General features: G+C 37.3%; 1 protein-coding gene across 1 annotated transcript; it reads left to right on the top strand.

The window, feature by feature from the left end:
* The first annotated feature begins 612 nt into the window (after positions 1–612).
* On the top strand, positions 613–20,350 carry Ccnh (cyclin H). Its single transcript, XM_008839421.3, has 9 exons — positions 613–960; positions 2,065–2,187; positions 5,100–5,173; positions 6,117–6,327; positions 11,514–11,677; positions 14,231–14,301; positions 16,812–16,923; positions 19,086–19,146; positions 20,128–20,350. Exons 1-9 carry the CDS (start codon positions 844–846, stop codon positions 20,164–20,166), a joined length of 972 nt encoding a protein of 323 aa, XP_008837643.1. The 5' UTR covers positions 613–843; the 3' UTR covers positions 20,167–20,350.

The following is a 20,350-nucleotide window of genomic DNA, read 5'->3' as shown; positions in this document are numbered from 1 at the left end:
CAAAAAACCCCTAAAGGTTCTCCCTTTGCTGGGACTCTACGTTACTTTCCTTGCAAGCAGGTTCATTCTGCCACCTTTTTACCTGTGACTTCTCAAACCCAAACTTCTACAGGTGTTTTCATCTTTATCTTTTTGTTCTCGTTCATTTTTATAAAAACTATTTGCAACAAGGGAAATCAAACTGGAGAATAAGTACACTAAAATGAGATAAATTCCAAAACCAGTCAAAGCTTTTGGAATCAAATTAATTTGGAAAGAAAACGTAAATTTCTTAAGGATTAAAGATTGTTGTTTGAAGATTCGCTGAAGGCAATAATCAAGGTGGGAATTCCAAGAAAAACGTAAAACAAGCATAAGCTTTGGCTTCCGAGCCGGAAACGGGGAAGAAATCCGCTACACATCAGGAGAAAAACGCTCAGAGCTTTCTCAGGTTTCTGCCCTCTGAACTTGAACCCTCCCCAGTCAGCTCCCCGCAGCGCCTAAAACCTGCTCAGCTCCAGCTCAGCACTCCAAGGGAAGCCTCGGCGCTCCAGCAGCTTCCGCCCGCGATGGGCGTTCCCACCAGGCCCCGCCCACTTTCCCTTCCAGTTCTCTAGGAAGGCTCCGAGACGCTGCCATGCTCCGCTGTCCCACGTCGCCCGCGGCCGAACGCCCGCCCTCGGGCTCCGGAAACACCTCGCCGCACGCCAGCACGTGACCGTGACGTCAGCGCGCGCCACCCGCGGGGACCGGCTTTCGCGCGGTCGTAGTCGTTCGGAATTGCTGGAGCTCAGCGAGTTGCTGGGTTACTGTGAGTTTTGTTTTACCGTCGTTGGTGCTTCCGGCCCTGCGTCCGCCTCCACCATGTACCACAACAGCAGCCAGAAGCGGCACTGGACGTTCGCCAGCGAGGAGCAGCTGGCGCGCCTGCGGGCCGACGCCAACCGCAAATTCAAGTGCAAAGCGGTGGCGAACGGGAAGGTGAGCTCCCCCGACGCCGGCCCCCTCCTCCGCCCCTCAGCACCAGCCCGCCCAGCCGCGCTGGCCCCTGCTTTTGCCTCCCTGGCCCCTGCGTGCAGCGAGCACCTGGTCAGGGTCTGCGGATAAACGAGCATCGCCATCCCGGAGATAGATGTGGCCGACGGACAAATAGCATCCTTCGGAAATGGCGGGGGGTTTCGCAGGAGGCGGAATTAGTACAGACATGAACTGTTATGTCAGGAAAAGCTGTAGCTGAGGGAGGGAAAGGACATTGCAGGCAGACAGGTGCGTTCGTGGCTGAGGCTCTACCAGTGCTGCTGTGGCTGCAGAACGGAGGCTGGGAACTTGCAAGCGGAAGTAAGGAGTTTGAAATTCTTGCTGAACCCGTAAGGAACTTTTGGAAGGCTTGAAACAAGGAAGTGATGTTTGTCAGATCTGACTTCAGAAAGAGCCCTCTGGCAGGCACAAGGTTGCACAAGGGATGGAAACTGACAGTGGACACAAGCCAGTCAATTTCGACCACCCATTTCTATTGGTTCTGAGCTATGGCTACTTTTACAGTAGCTCATACTGATTTCGTATCAGTGATGTTTGCATTTGGGTTAGTTTTAACACAGACCAAAACAGCTAAGTAACAAATTACTGAGACATTTGCTGTTACTTACTTTAATTTGGGTGTCATAGTGATTCATTGAAAAAGGTGCCCTTGGGAGTTTTCCAACCATTAAAAATGTGTTCTTTCAATTTAAAAATAATGGCATCAAACTTGTGAGCGTATTGGTTGGTGAGCATATTGGTTGGTCCGTGCTTTGTCATGATTATTGTTTAATGAAGCAAATGTCCCAGTTGGAGTTTGGGGAAATTGTGAAGTCATGGTGTAGTTTTAGTTTATTTCTTGGCTATTTTGTATAATGCTTAGCAAGCCCATACAGAGAAAAACAATGTGAGATACACAACTAAATAGGCCCCAAACTAGGTAATGGCAAAAATCTGATCGTTTTATTTCCCCTTGTTGCAGTACAAATCAAATTTAATTGAGACAGAGAGGGTCATTTTACAATTAATACATTGAATTTATGTTGAAATTTCTGCTCTTATCTGAAGGTTCTTCCAAATGATCCAGTCTTTCTTGAGCCTAATGAAGAAATGACACTTTGCAAATACTATGAAAAAAGGTTATTGGAATTCTGTTCAGTGTTTAAACCAGCAATGCCACGGTCTGTTGTGGTAAGTTATGGTAGTGAGGAAGTATAATGCCCTTTAGCTGGCTTATGAAAACTGGACTCTTCTACATTTCCTAATTTTGTTTAATTTTATGTATATGAGTGTTTTGTGCATATATATGAGTGTACCACATGTATGCAGTGCCCATGGAGGCCAGAAGAGGGTGTTGGATCCCCTGGAGCTGGAGTTACCGATGTTTGTCTCCTTGTGGGTGCTGGGAACCAAACCCAGGTCCTCTGCAAGAGCAGCCAGTGAGTGATCTTAACCACAGAGCCATCTCTCCAGTTTGCACTTCCAAATTTCTAATTAAATTCTCTACTGTAAAAGATTCACCTTAGTTATATTTGTTTAGTTTTGCTATATATTTTTTCAGACAGCTGAGATTTTTTTCATGTTAAGAGTTATCCTTTAAGTTAGAGTAACCCTAGCTATACAACTAAATAGGCCCCAAACTAGGGAATGGCAAAAATCTGGTAGTTTTATTTCTCCTCACAGTATTGTCCAAGGATGGTCAAATCAGAAAGTAGCTCTCTTCAGGCTCCTTCCTTCTTATGACTATTAGTTAGCCTAGCAATCCTCTGCTTCTGGCTGGCACTAGGGGAAGCTGGAGAAGGTTTATCTATTTTTTGAACCTTGTGCAAAGAGGCCCCATCATTCTTCTATTAACTGTATCAGATGAAAGCAAGACTGAGAAATATTGTTGCTGCCTAGACCATCATTTATTTCCCTATGTCAAGGTATGAATTTTAATGGATAGCTAGCCATTGAAAGAAGCTTAACAAAGGGGCTGGAGAGATGGCTCAGTGGTTAAGAACACTGACTGCTCTTGCAGAGGACCCAGATTCGATTCCCAGCATTCACATTGCACTAACAACTGCCTTTAACTCCAGTTCCAGGGGATCCATTGCCTTCGTCTGACTTCTGCGGGCATTGCATGACACAGGCGCACTTACATACAAGCAGGCAATACACTCACACATAAAAATGAAAAAATAAAAAAGAAGCTTAAGTAAACCATGGGTATGAATTAAATAAGGGCATTTCTGCTATCATTTCATAGTCACTATATACCTTATGACATCCTCATTGTTTTTTGGATAAAGGAAAATCATGTTTTGTTTTCCATGTTCTTAAATTCCTGTTTGGAATTATGTCCCAGATGCAACTCATTCATAAGATTTTTAGTTGTTGATTAAAAGTTAGAGCTTTCTCTTTGGCTTTGTTTTTTGTTTTCTTTGAGATGATGTTAGGTTAGTCATGATGGTCTTGAATTCACTATATGCCAGAGGATGACCTTGAGCTTTTGGTCTCCTGTCTCCACTTGCCAAATGGCTGGGATTACAGGTACCACACATCTGGTTTTAATGAAGTACTGAGGATCAAACCCAGGGCTGCATGCATGCCAGCAAGCATACTATACTGCCTGCTGAGCTATGTCCCAGCTTTTAATGCCTCTGGATTAATTTTTATGGCTCTGAGTACTGTGTTTTTTCTAGGGTGGGCAATGGTGAGAAGAAATAAATGAGGAAAAAAGCTAAAGAAAAAAGCCAGTGTTGAGAGCATCTAAAACATTTTTACCTTATTATTTCATGGCTGGTTGGTGGTAAAGATCAAATGTGAAAGGCTATTTTCGGTTTTAAAGCTACAGAGTGAATAATTTATGACCCAATAGAGAATAACTGTTTAAGTACCTCCATTTTTGTTTAAAAAAAAAATGAAATACATTGAAAGTATTAAGTATAAAAGTATGGTTTATTTTCTTTATAGACTTTCGGATGAAGGATTCCTAAACAGCATCAGATATACTTGATGAATTTCTGTGTTGAAATTTGACGTTTTTCTTGTCTGTTAAAGGAACTAAAATGGAGTGGTAGTGAACTTCTCTGTGAAATACCGATAGAATATGGATATTAATATTTGGTGAATCTTTATTGTTTTACATAAATTGTGCCACCACTCCCAGCTATAAGTTGATAAATTAAAAAAAATTTTTTAAGTTATTACTATTTTTATGTGTATGAGTGTATTGCCTGCATGTATGTGAGTGCACCCATGTCGTGCAGTGCCACGGAGGTCAGATTCCCCTGGAACTGGAGTTAAGGAAGGTTAGTAGCTGCCATGTGGGTGCTGGGAATCGAACCTGTGTCCTCTGCTCTTAACCACTGAGCCATCCCTCCAACCCCAATAGAGTAAATTTTTAAACATTTAAAATGCAATATTTTTCCTATTATCAAATAAATAAGTGGTTATTGTGTTAGTTTTAGTCAAATGGTGTAGTAGCTGAAGATGCAGGTAGGTCTTAGTTGCAAAAAGCCCTAACTCCTGTGGAATGTCTGATTTTGAATAAGCCAGTTAAGTGTTGATACTGTTTCTATAGAGATGGTAATATTTCACATATCTGTTACAAGGATTGAAATGGGATGATAGGAAGCATAGTGTTAGGTGTTGCAGTTTGGCAGCAGTCTATCATGGTTCATCATAGATCTGGAGTCAACTTACAGAAAAGACTCTTTGCTCGATCATGCTACTGTTAATATATTTGAAAGATTAGGTAATCTGTGACTATTGGTATTTTGATCCTTTAAATTTTCTGGTTCTAGATTTTTTTGTTGTTGTTGCTCTGAATTCTAATACAAATACCTACATAATTTTAAAATTCCAGTGACTGCTGGAAAAGTATTCCAGGTGGGCTGAGGGACTATAGATATGCAGAGAGTAGGAGAAAATGGCAGATTTTGGTGTTTTCACAGTACTTAAAATTTATTTTGATTAAAGGAAAATAACAGATACTGGTGTTGATATGGGGAACCTTTTCAAGGAAATTTTTGCATGAATAAAGTTTTTTTTTTTTTGTCAAAATTTAACATGCAACATATGCAAATAGATTCTGATTACATACATATTTTTAACCTTAGGGTACAGCTTGTATGTATTTCAAGCGTTTTTATCTTAATAATTCAGTAATGGAATATCACCCCCGGATAATAATGTGAGTACAAATTTGCCTTGTTTGTTTTCATTAAAGATCTTTGTAGTACATGAACATTTGTTAACTTCTTAATTAAGGACAATTTAGACCTGAATTTGTTTTCTTTTTCTATTCAGAATGTAAGGTCTTCTTATTTACCATTATCTCCTATATTGTAAATGGCATTTGAACGTGAGCTTGTCCAGTTTCAAATTGTTTTTCTCAAATCCAGCTATTTACCTAACGACTATCATCTGTTGGTGACACCTTTATTCTTCCTTTGTTCAGTCTGGGAATGACTTGTAACTGCTTTCTATCTGGAAAGATTCCAGATACTGTAGCTTCGTGCTTGTTTTGGTTAAAAGTGTACTTTTTCTTTTTTTCTGCTAACCATATCATTAAAGATAAGGATAAAACTAGTAATGGCCTCATCAGAGAGTTGCTGTCAGTCATGCTTCTCTTTACTTTGCCTTTTCTTTCCATTCTCACCAGTCAAGCTCAAGCCTTTATTCTGGCTGCAGTAGCTTTCTTTTTGAGTTCCTCTCTGAACTTCATGTAGTGGTCAGGTCAATTTCATGTTTGTCCATAAGCACATAATTCCCTAGTCACATGACTTCAGAGACTTACACTGATGACCTTCCTTGGTCATATACTAATATTTGTATACTCTGTACATTTCATGATACAAACTCCTCACTTTTTATAAATTTTTGATTGGATATTTGAAACTGCTGTTGAATCAAGGATGGCTAAATTCTGTATTGGCATTAGGTGATGATTCAGCCTAATTTTATAGTTTCTGTAAAGTCTCCTAATGGATAAAAGTTTGAAGAGGAACTTAAAAGAAAAAAAAAAAATTCCTGCAGTGTCCAGCATAGTCACTGTGACTACTAAGTACTTTTACAAATATTTAGGTATTTCTCAAAGTATATATATTTCTGCCCTCCTTTATTTCTTCCTCTAGGCTCACTTGCGCATTTTTGGCCTGTAAAGTAGATGAATTCAATGTGTCTAGTCCTCAGTTTGTTGGAAATCTTCGAGAGAGCCCCCTTGGACAGGAAAAGGCATTGGAACAGATTTTGGAATATGAACTACTACTTATACAGCAACTTAATTTTCACCTTATTGTCCACAATCCTTATAGACCATTTGAAGGCTTCCTCATTGATATTAAGGTAAACTTACTGATAACGAAATACATGAATGAATTACTCCTTTGTTAAAACCAGTAATACTGAAAATGGCTGCAACTTGGGTGCAATCTGAGTTTGAGCTGGATCTCTAAGGTAACAGTTTCAAACTTCAGTGTGCTTTAGAACCACCTGAAGAGCTCTTTTTCTTACATTGTTAGGTAAGACTTCCAGAGTTGCTGATTTAGTGATCTATAAATCCTGGTCCGGAGACTAAAAGGAGGAGAATTAATGGGTTTTTAGCAATGCTTTTAAAGAATTAGGGTAACTTACCTAAATGATACGTATTGTCATGGATCTGGGCCTTTTGACTTAAGGAACCACAGAAAAATTCTTAATTTTAAGCTAAAAGAGAAATGACTCCTATTTTTAGTGTTCTGCAAATTCAGGTAACAGATATATACCTTCAAAAATATAAGAAGCCAATACATGTAGTCTTAGCTACTCTAGAAGTTGAGGTAAGAGGGTCACTTGAGCCTATGACTTTGAGACCAGTTAGGGCAAAATAGACTACATCCACACAATAAATGTACAAGGGCTAGAGAGGTGACTCAGCAGTTAAAGAGCACTGGCTGCTCTTACAAAGGATTTGTGTTTGCTTCCCAGCAACTAACAACCATTTGTAACTCGTTTCAGAGACTCCAATGGCCCAATGGGTACTTTATACACATGGTGCACTTACACACCTCAAGGCAAAACACTCGTCCACATAAAATAAAAGTAAATAAAAACAAAACGCATGCACACATAAGTCTATATGTGTGTTTGTGCATTTTACATATAGATTTTTACATATAGATTGTGTATTCATATGTTGCAGGTATTGAGATATATATGTAAATGTTGACACAATCAATATAAATTGTTGAATAATCCAAGTAAAGTCAGAGAAGTCAAGAATTGGTTTATTCTCACGTTATATACGTTGGATACATTTTGTTCATGCTAAAAATGAGGCTGCAACCTAGAAACAAGACAGGAGTGGTAACAATTTTTATGACTCTTAAAAGTTAATGTTTTCAACAACTATTATGGGTATAGTGTGCTAAATACTATAGAGGGGATAGAAAAAAAATACTGTGGAAGTAGCAGATTAAAAGGTAAGGAAGATATTTCTGATAAGGCATCATTTTTTTAAAATTATTTTTATTTTACGTGTATGCGTGTATTGCCTGCATGTAGGTAAGTGCACCCTTGTTGTGCAATGCCTGCGGAGGACAGAAGAGGCTGTTAGATCCCCTGGAACTGGAGTTACGGACAGTTGTTAGCTGCCATGTGGGTGCTGGGATTCGAAACCAGGTCTTCTGCAAGAACAGTCAGTGTTCTTAACTGCTGAGCCCTCTCTAGCCCCTGGATAAGGTCCATCATTTAAAGTAAAATTCAAGAGTAGGATTTAGGTGATGAAAAACCATCTCAGCAGGAGACCTTCCTAGTACAATAGATTCATAGCTTACGTTAGAAACTAACCAGAGGCTAGAGATAGAGGGGAAAGAGTTCTGCTGTCTGAGTGGAAGGCAGAGCCGAGACCATATAAGCATTGTTAGAGATTTTAACAAAGCAAAAGCAAGACAGTGAAAGGCTTTTTTAGGGACTGGTGTGATCGGATTTGTTTTTATTTATTTTTTCTTTTGGTCTTTTTGAGACAGGGTCTCTCTGTAGCCCCAGCTGGCCTAGAACTTGCTATGTAGACCAGGCTGGCCTTGAACTCTGCCATCTGCCTGCCTCTGCCTCCCGAGTGCTGGGATTAAAGGCATGCGCCACCACGTCCACTGTGATTGGATTTGTAATGTGGGAAAAAAATGTCCTGGCAACCTCATGTATTAGTCTGCATCAGATTATTGCACATCTGTATGTATCAGGCATAATGTGAAGAACAGACCACAGTGGATGAAGGGAGAGCAGTGCTGTTATTGTAGTTCAGGAAAAAGATGGTAGTTTGACAGATCATTGCAATGAGTTTAGCAAGAGCTTCCTGTGCTTTAGTAATAGTAGGTAAAATCGGTAGAACTTGAAGATGCTACATAGAGTAAGGACCAGAAGATTCTCTGGGCTGGGCATACAGGTAGATGGCTGTATACTTACTGATACAAAGAACTCTGGCACAATATTTGTAGATATTGGAGGGGTGAAAGGTAGACAGGTTGAGTTTGAGGCACAGTTCACATTGTTTGAAAGACAGCTAGGTGGATAGTCACTTAGGGTGAAGGGTGACTTCAGAGGAGATGGTGAGATTGGAGGTACAGATTTTACTGACAGTGCCCAAGAGAATTTAGAGTGGACTGGCATGACAAACATTTAAAGAGTAGCTGAGCTATAAAAGAAGCTAGTAAGGACTGCAAATTGTCCAGAGTTGTAGGATTTTTTTTTTGAGACATGAAGGAAATACTTTTAGAAAGTGAACATAGCAGCACTCCATTCCTGCTCAGATGAGGCAAAGAAAAAGTATAAGAATAATGTTTGCTGAGTTTAGTATCAGAAAGGTCATTTGTGATTTTTGTTGAAATTAGTCTCTAGAATGTGTAATCAAACTTGGAGATGGATGCCTTTGGGGGAATAAATTGAAAGGGAGGCTCGGAACTATATTCTGGTCAGCCCGAGCTACATAGTGAGATACCATTCAGAAAGATGGGGAAGGTAGAAAGAGGAAGAAAGGCATATTCCTTTTAAGTGTTGCTTAATAATAGGATACATTCTGAGAAACTTACTGGGAAATCTTAGTGGACTATATTGCTATCTTACAGTGAGACATCTTGTTTCTTCCTAGGTGTTAACATGCACAGAACTATCAAAATCTAGTAACAATACTTTCTATAATATCTACTATGGACCTGGCTGTGACTGTTTTACAGTTAACATTTTTGTTAGTAAGTAGAAGGAATACACCCTAAAATAATGATAAAGTATATAGTATAATAAGAATATAAACCAGTAACATGTTGCTACCATTATTTGTATTCTGTGATGTATAAAATTGTACGTTCTATGGCTTTATATGACTGACAGTCAACAGTAGGTTTGTTCACAGCAGCATTACTGTGATGCTGTTCAATGCAGCATCACAGCATTGTGCTGTGACTTTGCAATGGTTGTGACATTACTAAATAATAGAATTTTTTTTTAAGCTGCATTATAACCTTGTGGGACTGTCATCATAGATGTTATCCACTACTGATGGGAATATTGTTATATGGTATATAACTTGGATTAGAAAGTTCTCTTTGAAGCGGGAAAATACGGGATGGAACTGCTGCTGGACATGAACAGAAGTATTGTTTTGCGGAAGAGACTGATATATGCTTAAATACTGATCCAAGGAGCTAGTAATATAAAAAAGATTAAAGGGGACATGGAATATGTATAGCATAACTCTAGATTCTTTTTTCAAATTAGATGAAGGAGGTTAACATGGAGTTTGAAATAACATAGGATTGGCCTTGCAAAGAATAATAATTCTTATGTTGATAAGACAAAGGAAACTAATGATGCTGTTTTACCTGAGGATTTGGTGGAAATGGTGCTTTTCTTTCTTGGTTAAGTACAGAGATAATTTTCAGAAGAGTGATGATTTCTGAGAGTTACCAAAGGCTGAGAAAAGTAGAAAGTGTTTACCAGCATCACTGAAAAATCAGACAATAAATTTTCTATATAACAATATAATTGATAAACTTGGTAAGGTCAGTGAACTTGAATTCATAGTCATATCCCAGGCTGGTTGTTTTGATTTCTCTGACAGTATCCAAAAATAACAGTATAGAAGTTGAGTTCAAGTAATAGTGAAATTGGGGCTGGAAAGATGGCTCAGCAGTTCCAGAGGACCTACATTCAGTTGCCAGCACCCATGTCAGGTGGCTCACATCTGCCTGTAACTCCAGCTCTAGGGCAACCGATGCCCTCTTCTGGCCTTTACAAGCACCTACACACATGGCATACAGACACACATAAATAAAAATAATCTTTAAATACTATTGAAATTTAGGGGACAGGGGCTGGAGAGACAGCTCAGCAGTTAAGAACACTGACTGTTCTTGCAGAAGACCCAGGCTCAAATCCCAACACCCACGTGGCAGCTAACAACTGTCCGTAACTCCAGTTCCTGGGGATCTGACAGCCTCATCTGTCCTCCACGGGCATTGCACGACACGGGTGCACTTACCTACATGCAGGCAACACATGCATACACATAAAATAGAAATAAATAAAATACTTTTTAAAAAAAGAAATTTAAGGGGACAATGTATTGGTAGCCTAGTGAGAGAGGTGGTTGACGATTCCGGAAAATGGGAGCAAGTAGAGGGATTTGTGACCAAATAGTCTCAGGTATGAGAATAGCAGGGAAGAAAATTAAGCAAATGTCTTAATGAAAAAGGGATATTTGTGGTCAGAGTGGTGTTACTGAATAACTTTTCAGGGGTCAGGCATTTGGGGACACGGACGAATCCTCTCTGTGACTCCATAGCTGACCTGGTTGTTTTGTTTCAGAATGTATACAGATTTTCTTATTGCCACAGGTCTCGAATATGAGTGCGTGAAATCAGTCAGAAGGACTGGGACTTAAGGTTCATCTGAAAGGGTATGGGGAATTGTCAGATGATCTTCCATATTTTTTGTGCATATTCTAAAAATATTTCTGTATTTGGGAAGGCTGATAGGTTTAATATTCATTTCTATTTACCCCCCTATGCACTTTAGAACAAATTCCCCCAAAATGTACAATAATTCCTAAATGTGGCCTTAACTTTGAATCACCTGAATAGCTTGAGAAATCTTGAGTCTGCTCTAAACTCAGTGGAGTTCTTTTCAACTTGGAAAAGGACTAAGTTGAGAACAATGCAGAGTATCACTATGCTAGGAGATTTAGAGCTGTTCTATTAAATTTTTAAGTATATTTTTTTACTCTGGTTGTGTTCAAAAAAGTATGAAAACCACTGATTGAAATGAAAATATTAGAGAAAACAGACGGATAACATTCAGAATGTAATGATTTTACGTAATTTGCCATATTATAATGACGCATACCAAACAAGCTAACATTGAAAGATTATTTTTTGTAATAAAGGAATTACTTTTCTAAAAGCATTCTGTATTAAGTGTCTTCTGGTTACAGCATTTTTTAGTTGTAATTACTCTGTTATGCACCCAGAAATACTAACATTTGCTACCTTTCTCTCCAGACTCGCTACCCTATGTTGGAGAATCCAGAGATTTTGAGGAAAACAGCTGATGACTTTCTGAGTAGAATCGCTTTGACAGATGCTTACCTTTTATACACACCCTCACAGATTGCCCTGACTGCCATTTTATCTAGTGCCTCTAGGGCTGGAATTACTATGGAAAGGTATCAACTTGTTTCACCTTAGGTTGGATTTAGTCACTCAGTTTGCTTCTTAGTGGGTTCTTGAGTTTTTAAATAAGGTTCATTTGAAACAGTAGTTCCTGCACATACATGCCTGACATCTGGAAAGTTTGGTGACTGAAAAAATAAATTTCTATTAAAGGAAGTGTTTAAAAATTAAGTATTGTTGAATACATTTATGACTAAAGTAGAAGTAAAACTGGTTCTTTTGGAAAACAGCTATAGCTGTTAGTATATGACAAATTTATAGGTTTGAACTCCTAAGCAACTTGAGTGGAGCAAATACATCTGTTTCATTGTATCATTATTCATCTGTTATAGAGCATGTGTAACACATTCAGTAAGTATTTGTGGGAATAATCCTTTAGGGGATGGCCAGATGAATTATAATTGAGCTATAAATAGTAATAATCATACATAAATATACACTGAGACTGTAATACGCACTTTATGTGAATTAAATTCAATTTTATGTTCTGCATAATTATCATATTTATAACAGTACTATAGGTATGTTATTAGGGAGCTGGGATAGACATTTTCTGTATTCCATTTGCTTTCCAAATTAGACTACTTTTTACTGTTTACACTTAATTTTTCTTATAACTTGAAATTCTGTGATTTTATCAGTAAGTAGCTGATGAAGTTAAAACTTTCTAAGCTTAAATTGTTTAATATGCTTATAATTAATACATTGATAAGATGGCAGCAAGCATAAGATACAATTTTGATTTTGTCCTCTTTTGGGAATATTTATGTTTTCTTACAGAAATATTAATATTCTTGCTATCTCATACCATTTTTCACATAATAGTATATATACTAAGCTAGCTTTATACAACCTAAATATAAATTTCAAAATACATTTGTATCCAGGATAAGGGATTATGGCTTATGTTTGTTATGTTTATGGTACATATACTACTTTTACTCCAATTATATAGATACAATTACTATTACTGTGATTTATATCCCATTTATTGACTAAGCAAACATTTACTGAGCATCTGCTGTATACTGCATTTAAGGAATCAAAGAATGAAACCCTGTCCTAAGTAGGGTTATCCATGTAAATAATTGATTTGTATGGAGTTTAAGTATGGAGCTGTTATAAAGGAAAAAGAACACACCTGTAATCTCAGCATTTAGAAGATGGAAACAGGAAGATTGGGAGTTCAGGGTCATCCTCTACTACATCATTGAGTTCTAAATGTACTACATGAGACCCAGAGAGAGAGAGAATGAGAATGAATGGGAATAAAAAGAAAAAAAGGAAGATGGCAAGTGTGTGAAGAAAGTAGTTGATCTCGAACTTACCAAATCTTGTAATATAGTTTAATCTGGATAGCTTAAACTATAGCAACAACAGTTCTTAAAACCTTGCTTTTCATTTTTATAACTACCCAGGAGGAAAAAAACCCTACTTTTTATATTTATGCTTTAAAAATGAGAATCTGTTTATTTGGAGGTTTTTTGTGGGATTTTTGTTTTGTTTCATTTTGTTTTTTTATTTTTGATTGTTTTTTGACAGAGTCACAGCCCACCTGGAAGTCACAATGTGAATCAGGGTGGCCTCAATCTCCCAGAGATCCACCTGCCTCCCAAGGGCTGGGATTAAAGGCGCACGCCACCACACCCAGTTTATTTGGAGTTTTTAATCAATGATAGATCAAATATTTGTAAGTAAAATTTCAGAGTAATTAAAAATTTAAACAAATTGTATTTTCATAGTACTCTAGTTCTGATAATTAGGCTTTATAAAACTTTGATAGAAGCCAGGCATGGTAATGCACACCTTTAATACCAGCACTTGGGAGGCAGAGCAGAGGTCAGTGGATCTCTGTGGGATCAAGGCCAGCCTGGCCTACACCGTGGGCTCCAAACCTGGAGGGACTAGAGAGAGACCCATTCTTCCAAGAAAAATAAAACAGAATAACCAAAACCATTTATAGAAAAGTATTAAGAATTAGTACCTTTGATTCAGGCTTGATACACATAAGATGTACTAGATTTATAAAGCATGGGATAATATTCTTGTCCATTGTATTGCTTGTTATACTCTAGAAGTACAGCTATAGGGAAAATATCTTTACTATGAAGGGGAGAGAACTGGTGTCATATACCTCCTGCTTTTGAGCTTTAAGACTTGGGCAAGTACAAAATCATGGTTTATCTATTTATAACTCAAGACTTCTCATCCATCAGATGAGGTTAGGTGTACAGACTATATCAAACATTTAATATAAATATTACAGATGTTGACTTAATACTTTTGTTTTCATGCTATTTTCCCTTGGAAAGCTTATATATAATGAAATTTAAATAAATTGACTTTGAACAGTAAGCCTCTCTTAAGCTAATATAAATGGTAGTAAATCTTTAAGACTGAGTTCTAGGTATTATGTAATACATTTTAAAATAAAAGAATTTTTATATTATCCTTGATGAAATGAACATGGAAGCAAATAATTTGTCATGTCTTTTCAATATACTCTATGTTTTCAATAGATAAAAACATTTTCTTTTCTTTACCAGTTATTTATCAGAGAGTCTAATGCTGAAAGAAAACAGAACTTGCTTGTCACAGTTACTAGATAAAATGAAAAGTAAGTGAAACATAACAATTAAATCTTCTTCTGTTAACAAAGCTGCTTTCTAAATAAATACTTGGTATTTCACTGCATTATTGTATTGTAAAGCATTAAAGATACATTGGTAGAGAACAAATTAAAAGTATGTGAAAAGAAATTCTCTTCATACATATCAAGAGAATCAATGAAAATCAGATTCAGGAAGAGTTTAGTGAGTCAAAAGAAGGTTCTTTAGCCCAAATATGTGATCAGCATTGAAAAGTGACCTAAGGGAACTACCCTAAAAATAATATTTACATTTGGAATTTCTGTTTTACAGTTTTAACTAGCTAATATATGACCTTTGATAGTCATTTTGGTCATCAGTAATACAAAGCCAATAGTTCCAAATGGGATTGGAGGGTGATGTGAGATGTCAATTTCAAGAAACTTTTTTTTACTGTCACTGCTTAGAGTGTGTGATGCATGCAACCAGTATCTAGTAGATGAATGTAAAAATGCACCTAATCATCTGGGACCAGAATTGGGACTCCGTGGTAGAGCACTTGCCTACCATGTACAAATTCTTGGTTCAAACTCTAGCACTACAGAAAAAGAAAATGCTGAATGTCCTACAGTGTGTAGGATAGCCGTTGTAGTAGTCATGGTCTGTCTAGACCCTCTGAATGTTACCTTAGATGGCAGAAAGGTGGGGTGGGAGTTATGCAGATTAAATTAATCTTAAAATGGTGATGTTAAGCTGGATTGTGGTGAATAATAAATGCAGTCCTCTGAGGACAAGAATCCTCACAAAAGAAAGAAATTTGACATGGGAAAAAAATTTAGACACCACAGAGATTTTCAGATCTTGGTCTTAAAAACTGGAGTGATATGGTGAGAAACCAAAGTGCTGGTAGCCACCAGAAAAGGGCAGAGTGAATTTTTCACTAGAGTGTTATTTTTGCCTAGTGAAATTGATTTCAGCTTCCTGGGCTCCAAAAGTGTGATACGTGGTTGCTTTAAACACCATTAGTGATAATTTTAATAGAAGCCTTGGAAAACTAATATAGACTATATAACAGACTTATTAAAAACTCATCAGGGCTGGTGTTGAAATCCTCTTTAGAAATCCTGATTAGAATCCTCTGCTTAAATTATCTGGCAGTATTACCCAGCCCTCCATTCTTTAAAAAAAAAAAACTACTTTTTTTTTTTTTTTTTTGTGGAAATGAGTCTGGCTGTCAGCCCAGGTTGGGCTTAAAACTTGGAGAGCTCACTGCTGTAGCTTCCTAAGTGCAGGGATTATAGGGGTGGGTGTGCTACCACACTTATTTCTCCCTCTTAATTGCTTTTGGCAATTTTGTTCATAGCTACTAGGATGCATTTTAATGGTCTTTATTCCTAACCCTTTTTCTACCTGTCATTCTTTTAAACATTATTGAATAAATCAATAAAATACAGAATTTCAGACCTTGACCTAGGTGATAGTATACATTTTAATGCTTGTTTATTTTAAAAGTCAGACTTTGGGGCCGGCAGTTGTCATGCCTTGCTTTTCTCTGCTTGAAGTGATCTTAGATTTCCTCTTGAGAATGGAGATTTTTTTTTTTTAAACTAAAAACTGTAGGTCTCCATTTTTACCACTAGAGGGTTCACTTTCAAAGCTAATTGTGATTTGCTTATAGATAGCAGGATTTAGTAGGTACAGGAGACCATAAAGATAAACTTAGAAACATTTAAGTACTAATTTCTCATTATCTTTCTTTTGTTCTACTTGTTTTAATATGAAATTGTTTAGTATGAAAATGCGTCATAATTCAGCTTTAATGATATGAAGGTATTCATAATTTTCTTAGAAGACAGATATTGCCATAAAGATAGTGAATCACAAGTACCAGGTAAAAACACTCTAGTTAGTAGTACTGTTACAGTAGTACAGTATGGCTGCATAGTAAGTCCCCGAACTTCTCATCATGCCCCTAATCAATTTTCAGATTTATATTTGGTTTATTATGAATAATGAGATCAGTTAAAGGATGTTTGGCAGTCTTAAGTTACTCATCTATAGGTTTGTTTTTAATCTTGCAAAGGATGGTGTTTTTATATAGGATCTACATTTTGTTAAAGAAGCATCCCTCTTTGATACCTGTTGTTTCTTTTGTAAATAAGTACATTCTTGGCTCATCATCTGTAAGACAGACTGTTAATGAATTTGGTTGGTGGTAGAGAGTAAGGAATATTTACTAAAACACATAGGGATTATTTTAAAAGCCTCAAATACTCACTAAAAATACTAACTGGATGATAGCATGATTATCTTCATGGCATGTATTATATGGGATAAACAGCAGACACCCACTGAACAAGTGCTTCTTGATTTTAATACAGGCTGCGACAAATCACATTAAGAATGTACATGTCATCTCAGATGTCTTACTATTTCCTGAAACAAGTTGAGAAATTATTTTGTTCACATTATATGGTTAGACTTTTATATAAGACTTTTGTATGAATAAACTTTTTTTTTAAATTTTATCTTCACATAGGCATGAAAAACCTAGTAAAAAAGTATGAGCCACCCAGATCTGAAGAAGTTGCTATTCTGAAACAGAAGTTGGAGCGATGTCATTCTGCTGACCTTGCACTTAATGTAGTTACGTAAGTAGACGTGACAAGAGAATTATGTTCAAGAAGTCACCTAGTTTAACTGTTGCTTAAATTTTATTGGTGGAAAGTTTGTTCATCTTGTTTTGTTTTTGAGACAGGTTTTTTTTGTAGCCATAGCTGGCCTGAAACTTGCTGTGTAGACCAGGTTGACTGCCATCTCACAGAGATCTGCCTGCCTCTGCCTCCCCAATGCTGGGATTAAAGGCATGTGCCACCATACCCTGACAAATTATTATTTTTTTTAATTGAGTATACTTCTTTTTGGCTGTGTTAAGGGTTGAATGCACGACTTTATAGATGTGTTCTACCATTGCCCACATCTCCAGCCTAGCCTAGATGTACATTTCCAGTGGGATCAAACAAAGGAAGTGAACAGTTTGGCTTTCATTCTAGTGCTGATACTGCTATCATTTGTGTGTTCTTTGGCTTATGTTCTTGGCCTGTTCCTCCTTCTAGAATTATCAGGGGTCAGTCTTCCTATGAAACCTTTAAATTTTGGTCTCCTTTATCAATATCACATTTGGCTTGAGGAACAAGTATAGTGTTCTAGACAATAGAAATATACTTTACAAAACATTAAACGTACAAAAGTAGAAGTTCAAATTTTATTAGCTCCAACAGTGAGAAGTACTTAAAAGCTTCTAAGTGCACAGTTTCTGTACTGATCTCATTGCAGACTGGAAATAGCTCATGACAATACTGAGTGGCACTACTTCAGCATAAAGCATTTTTTTCCCTTGATCACTAAAATTTTTTACCTTTTTTTTTTTATTTTTCAGTATACGACAACTGTATGGGTAAAAAATAAAGTTTCCTTAGAACAAAACCCAAATCTCCATCATGGCCTCAGAAGTAATTTATCAGGTGTTGATTACCTTTTGTCAACCTTTATGTCTGTATAAATGTATGATGTATTTTCTTTGTATTAGTGTCTATATACACAATATTTAATATCATGAATCTTCAATGCTTACAAGTCTGGGTGAAAATATACATTTCCCTGATTGCTATGAATTATTGATGCTTCAAGGATTACAGTCATTGTATTTTAGCTGCAACTGGTTATTTATGGCCCTTCTCTAATTTTTGTATTTTTGTTGTAGTGCTTTAGAAATCCTATATAGTCATCTTTTTAATGTGATAATCCTACTTTCACTTTCCTATATATGTCTTTTACTTAATATTTGCTTCAAAAAATTGTGAATTGCAAGATGCTCCCCTCCCCCAATACTAGCCATTTTTATCCCAGCTTGCCTTGGGGTAGCTATTGCTTTTCTTAGTTGACATTTTTAAATCAGATCAAATTCATATGTGTAGCCATTTATTGTTACATTTAGTGTATGTGTGTTATGTATCTTGGATATTGAGCTCAAGTTTTCAGACTTGGCAACAGGTGCCTTTACCCACTAAGTTATCTTACTGGCCATGTGCAGCCATTTTTGCTTTTCCCCTTTGATGATACCGTCTCTTAATGACTATAGCTTTTATAGTGTGTGCCCCCCTCCCCCCCACACACAGGGTCTTGTTGTATGACCCAGGTAGACCTCAAATTCTCAACCATTCTACTTAACCCTTTCTGAGTGTTGGCATTACAGGTGTGCCCTAACACTGGGCTCAGCTTTAGTATGCTATTACGATAGCCAAGAGAAGTCTTCCAACACTTTTTTAAAAGACTGCTATATTTATATGAGACAAGGTGTCACTGTGTAGCGTAGAATTATTCCCAAATTCCCAGTCCTGTGTACTGTGTTTATAGGTATATCCAGCCTCTTTCCTAATTTTTTTTCTTTCCATAATTTTCTAGGTTCATGTTAGACTTGGTTAGCCCCCTCCCCAAATCTTCTCATTAGAATTGTGTTGGGTTTAGATAATTGGTTTGACAAGTATTGACTTCATATTCATAAATTATCTCTTTCTACTTATTTGGGCCCTATGCTTCAAAAGACATATATCTCTGTTTGTTTGTGGAGACCAGGTCTCACTCTATCCCAGGCTGGTCTGAACTCCTGATGCAATCCTTGCCTCAGTCTGAATGCTGGGCTTATCGGTGTGAACTACCACACTGGCTTGTATTGCATATAGCCTGGCTAATTCCTGTTTCATAGGTTTTGTCAACAGTATCCGATTGCTTATTGATATTTGCTTAATTGTAGGAAGAAGAGGAAAGGCTATGAAGATGATGACTATGTATCAAAGAAACCCAAACATGAAGAGGTATGTTTATTCCAAAGGTAAATCATTTTGCTGTATCTTCTGGCATGACATAGGATTTACTATTCTGGAGTATTAGAAGCATTAGACAGGTTGTTTGGGGCTGCGCAGTGTTTTTTTTTGAGATGTTGTTTTGCTATGCAGCTCAAGTTGGCATTGAACTCCTAGTCTTATCTCAACCTCCCAAGTGCTGAATTACAAGGTGCTTCTCTGAAGTTTAAGTATCCATTTGCTCTTTGGGCACATTGTCCATTTCTTAAAAGAAAAAAAAAATTTTTTTTTGGTCTTTTTCAGACAGGGTTTCCTGGTATCCCCAGCTAGCGTGGAACTCGTTATGTAGACCAGGCTGGCCTTGAACTCACAGAGATTCACCTGCCTCTGCCTCCCAAGTGCTGGGATTAAAGGCATGAACCACCACATCTGGCTCTTAAAAGAAATTTTAAGAAAGATTTATTTTTGTTCACAGTTCAGGGAAGTTAAGAGTCTGTCATGGCAGGGGGCCTGAAACAAGTGGCAGCAGCTTATACAGGAATTTTTTTTTTCTTGGTATTACCATATCAGCCAATTCTAAAGCAGTATAAGTTACTTAATAAAGAAAGAATTCTTGCTATGCTCATAGGAAGCATATTATTCTTTTTTCCCCTTGCCCCACCCCAGTTTTTCAAATTGTACCTAACAAGTCTGAGGTAAATAAGAAGAGGCAGAAGGTCACAACTGTAATCTTTACCCTCACTGGGTGGGCTGCTGAGAGTCTTGTGCCAGTATTGCTATTGAGATTAGTCTGTTTGCTGAACTTGGGAGCATACACCAGTAGTCCCAGCACTTGGGAGGCAGAGACAGAAGAATCCAAGGCCAGCCTTATATGAGTCTTGTCTCAAAAAACAAAGATAAACTTGGCAATCTACAGGAGACAATCATCAACATTTTCTTGAAGGGAGGTAAACAAGAATGTTTCCTTACCATACTTTTCTTTTCCCTTCTTAGGAGGAATGGACTGATGATGACCTCGTAGATTCTCTCTAACCATTTGAAGTTGATTATGATTAATCAACAGAAGTAGGAAGCATGTCTGGCATATAACTTTATTTTTTAAAGTACAATGTAAAAAACATGAAAATATATTAAACTTTTTTACGTTATTGAATTTTTTTTCCTTTTGTGATTGCTTTGTGTGAAATACAGTGTCTTCGGAAGAGGAAGAATGCCA

The sequence above is a fragment of the Nannospalax galili genome, unplaced genomic scaffold (genome assembly GCF_000622305.1).
Source record: "Nannospalax galili isolate Female #2095 unplaced genomic scaffold, S.galili_v1.0 scaffold918, whole genome shotgun sequence".
NCBI lineage: Eukaryota > Metazoa > Chordata > Mammalia > Rodentia > Spalacidae > Nannospalax > Nannospalax galili.
This window is presented reverse-complemented; position numbering and strand designations above follow the sequence as displayed.

What these genes read in the sequence shown, in the direction of transcription:
- Ccnh (XM_008839421.3), top strand. Translation starts at nt 844, where the DNA reads ATGTACCACAACAGCAGCCAGAAGCGGCACTGGACGTTCGCCAGCGAG. An exon ending in AAGCGGTGGCGAACGGGAAG is followed by an intron (nt 961 to 2,064) that starts GTGAGCTCCCCC and finishes TCTTATCTGAAG; the next exon opens with GTTCTTCCAAATGATCCAGT. An exon ending in AGAAACCCAAACATGAAGAG is followed by an intron (nt 19,147 to 20,127) that starts GTATGTTTATTC and finishes TTCCCTTCTTAG; the next exon opens with GAGGAATGGACTGATGATGA.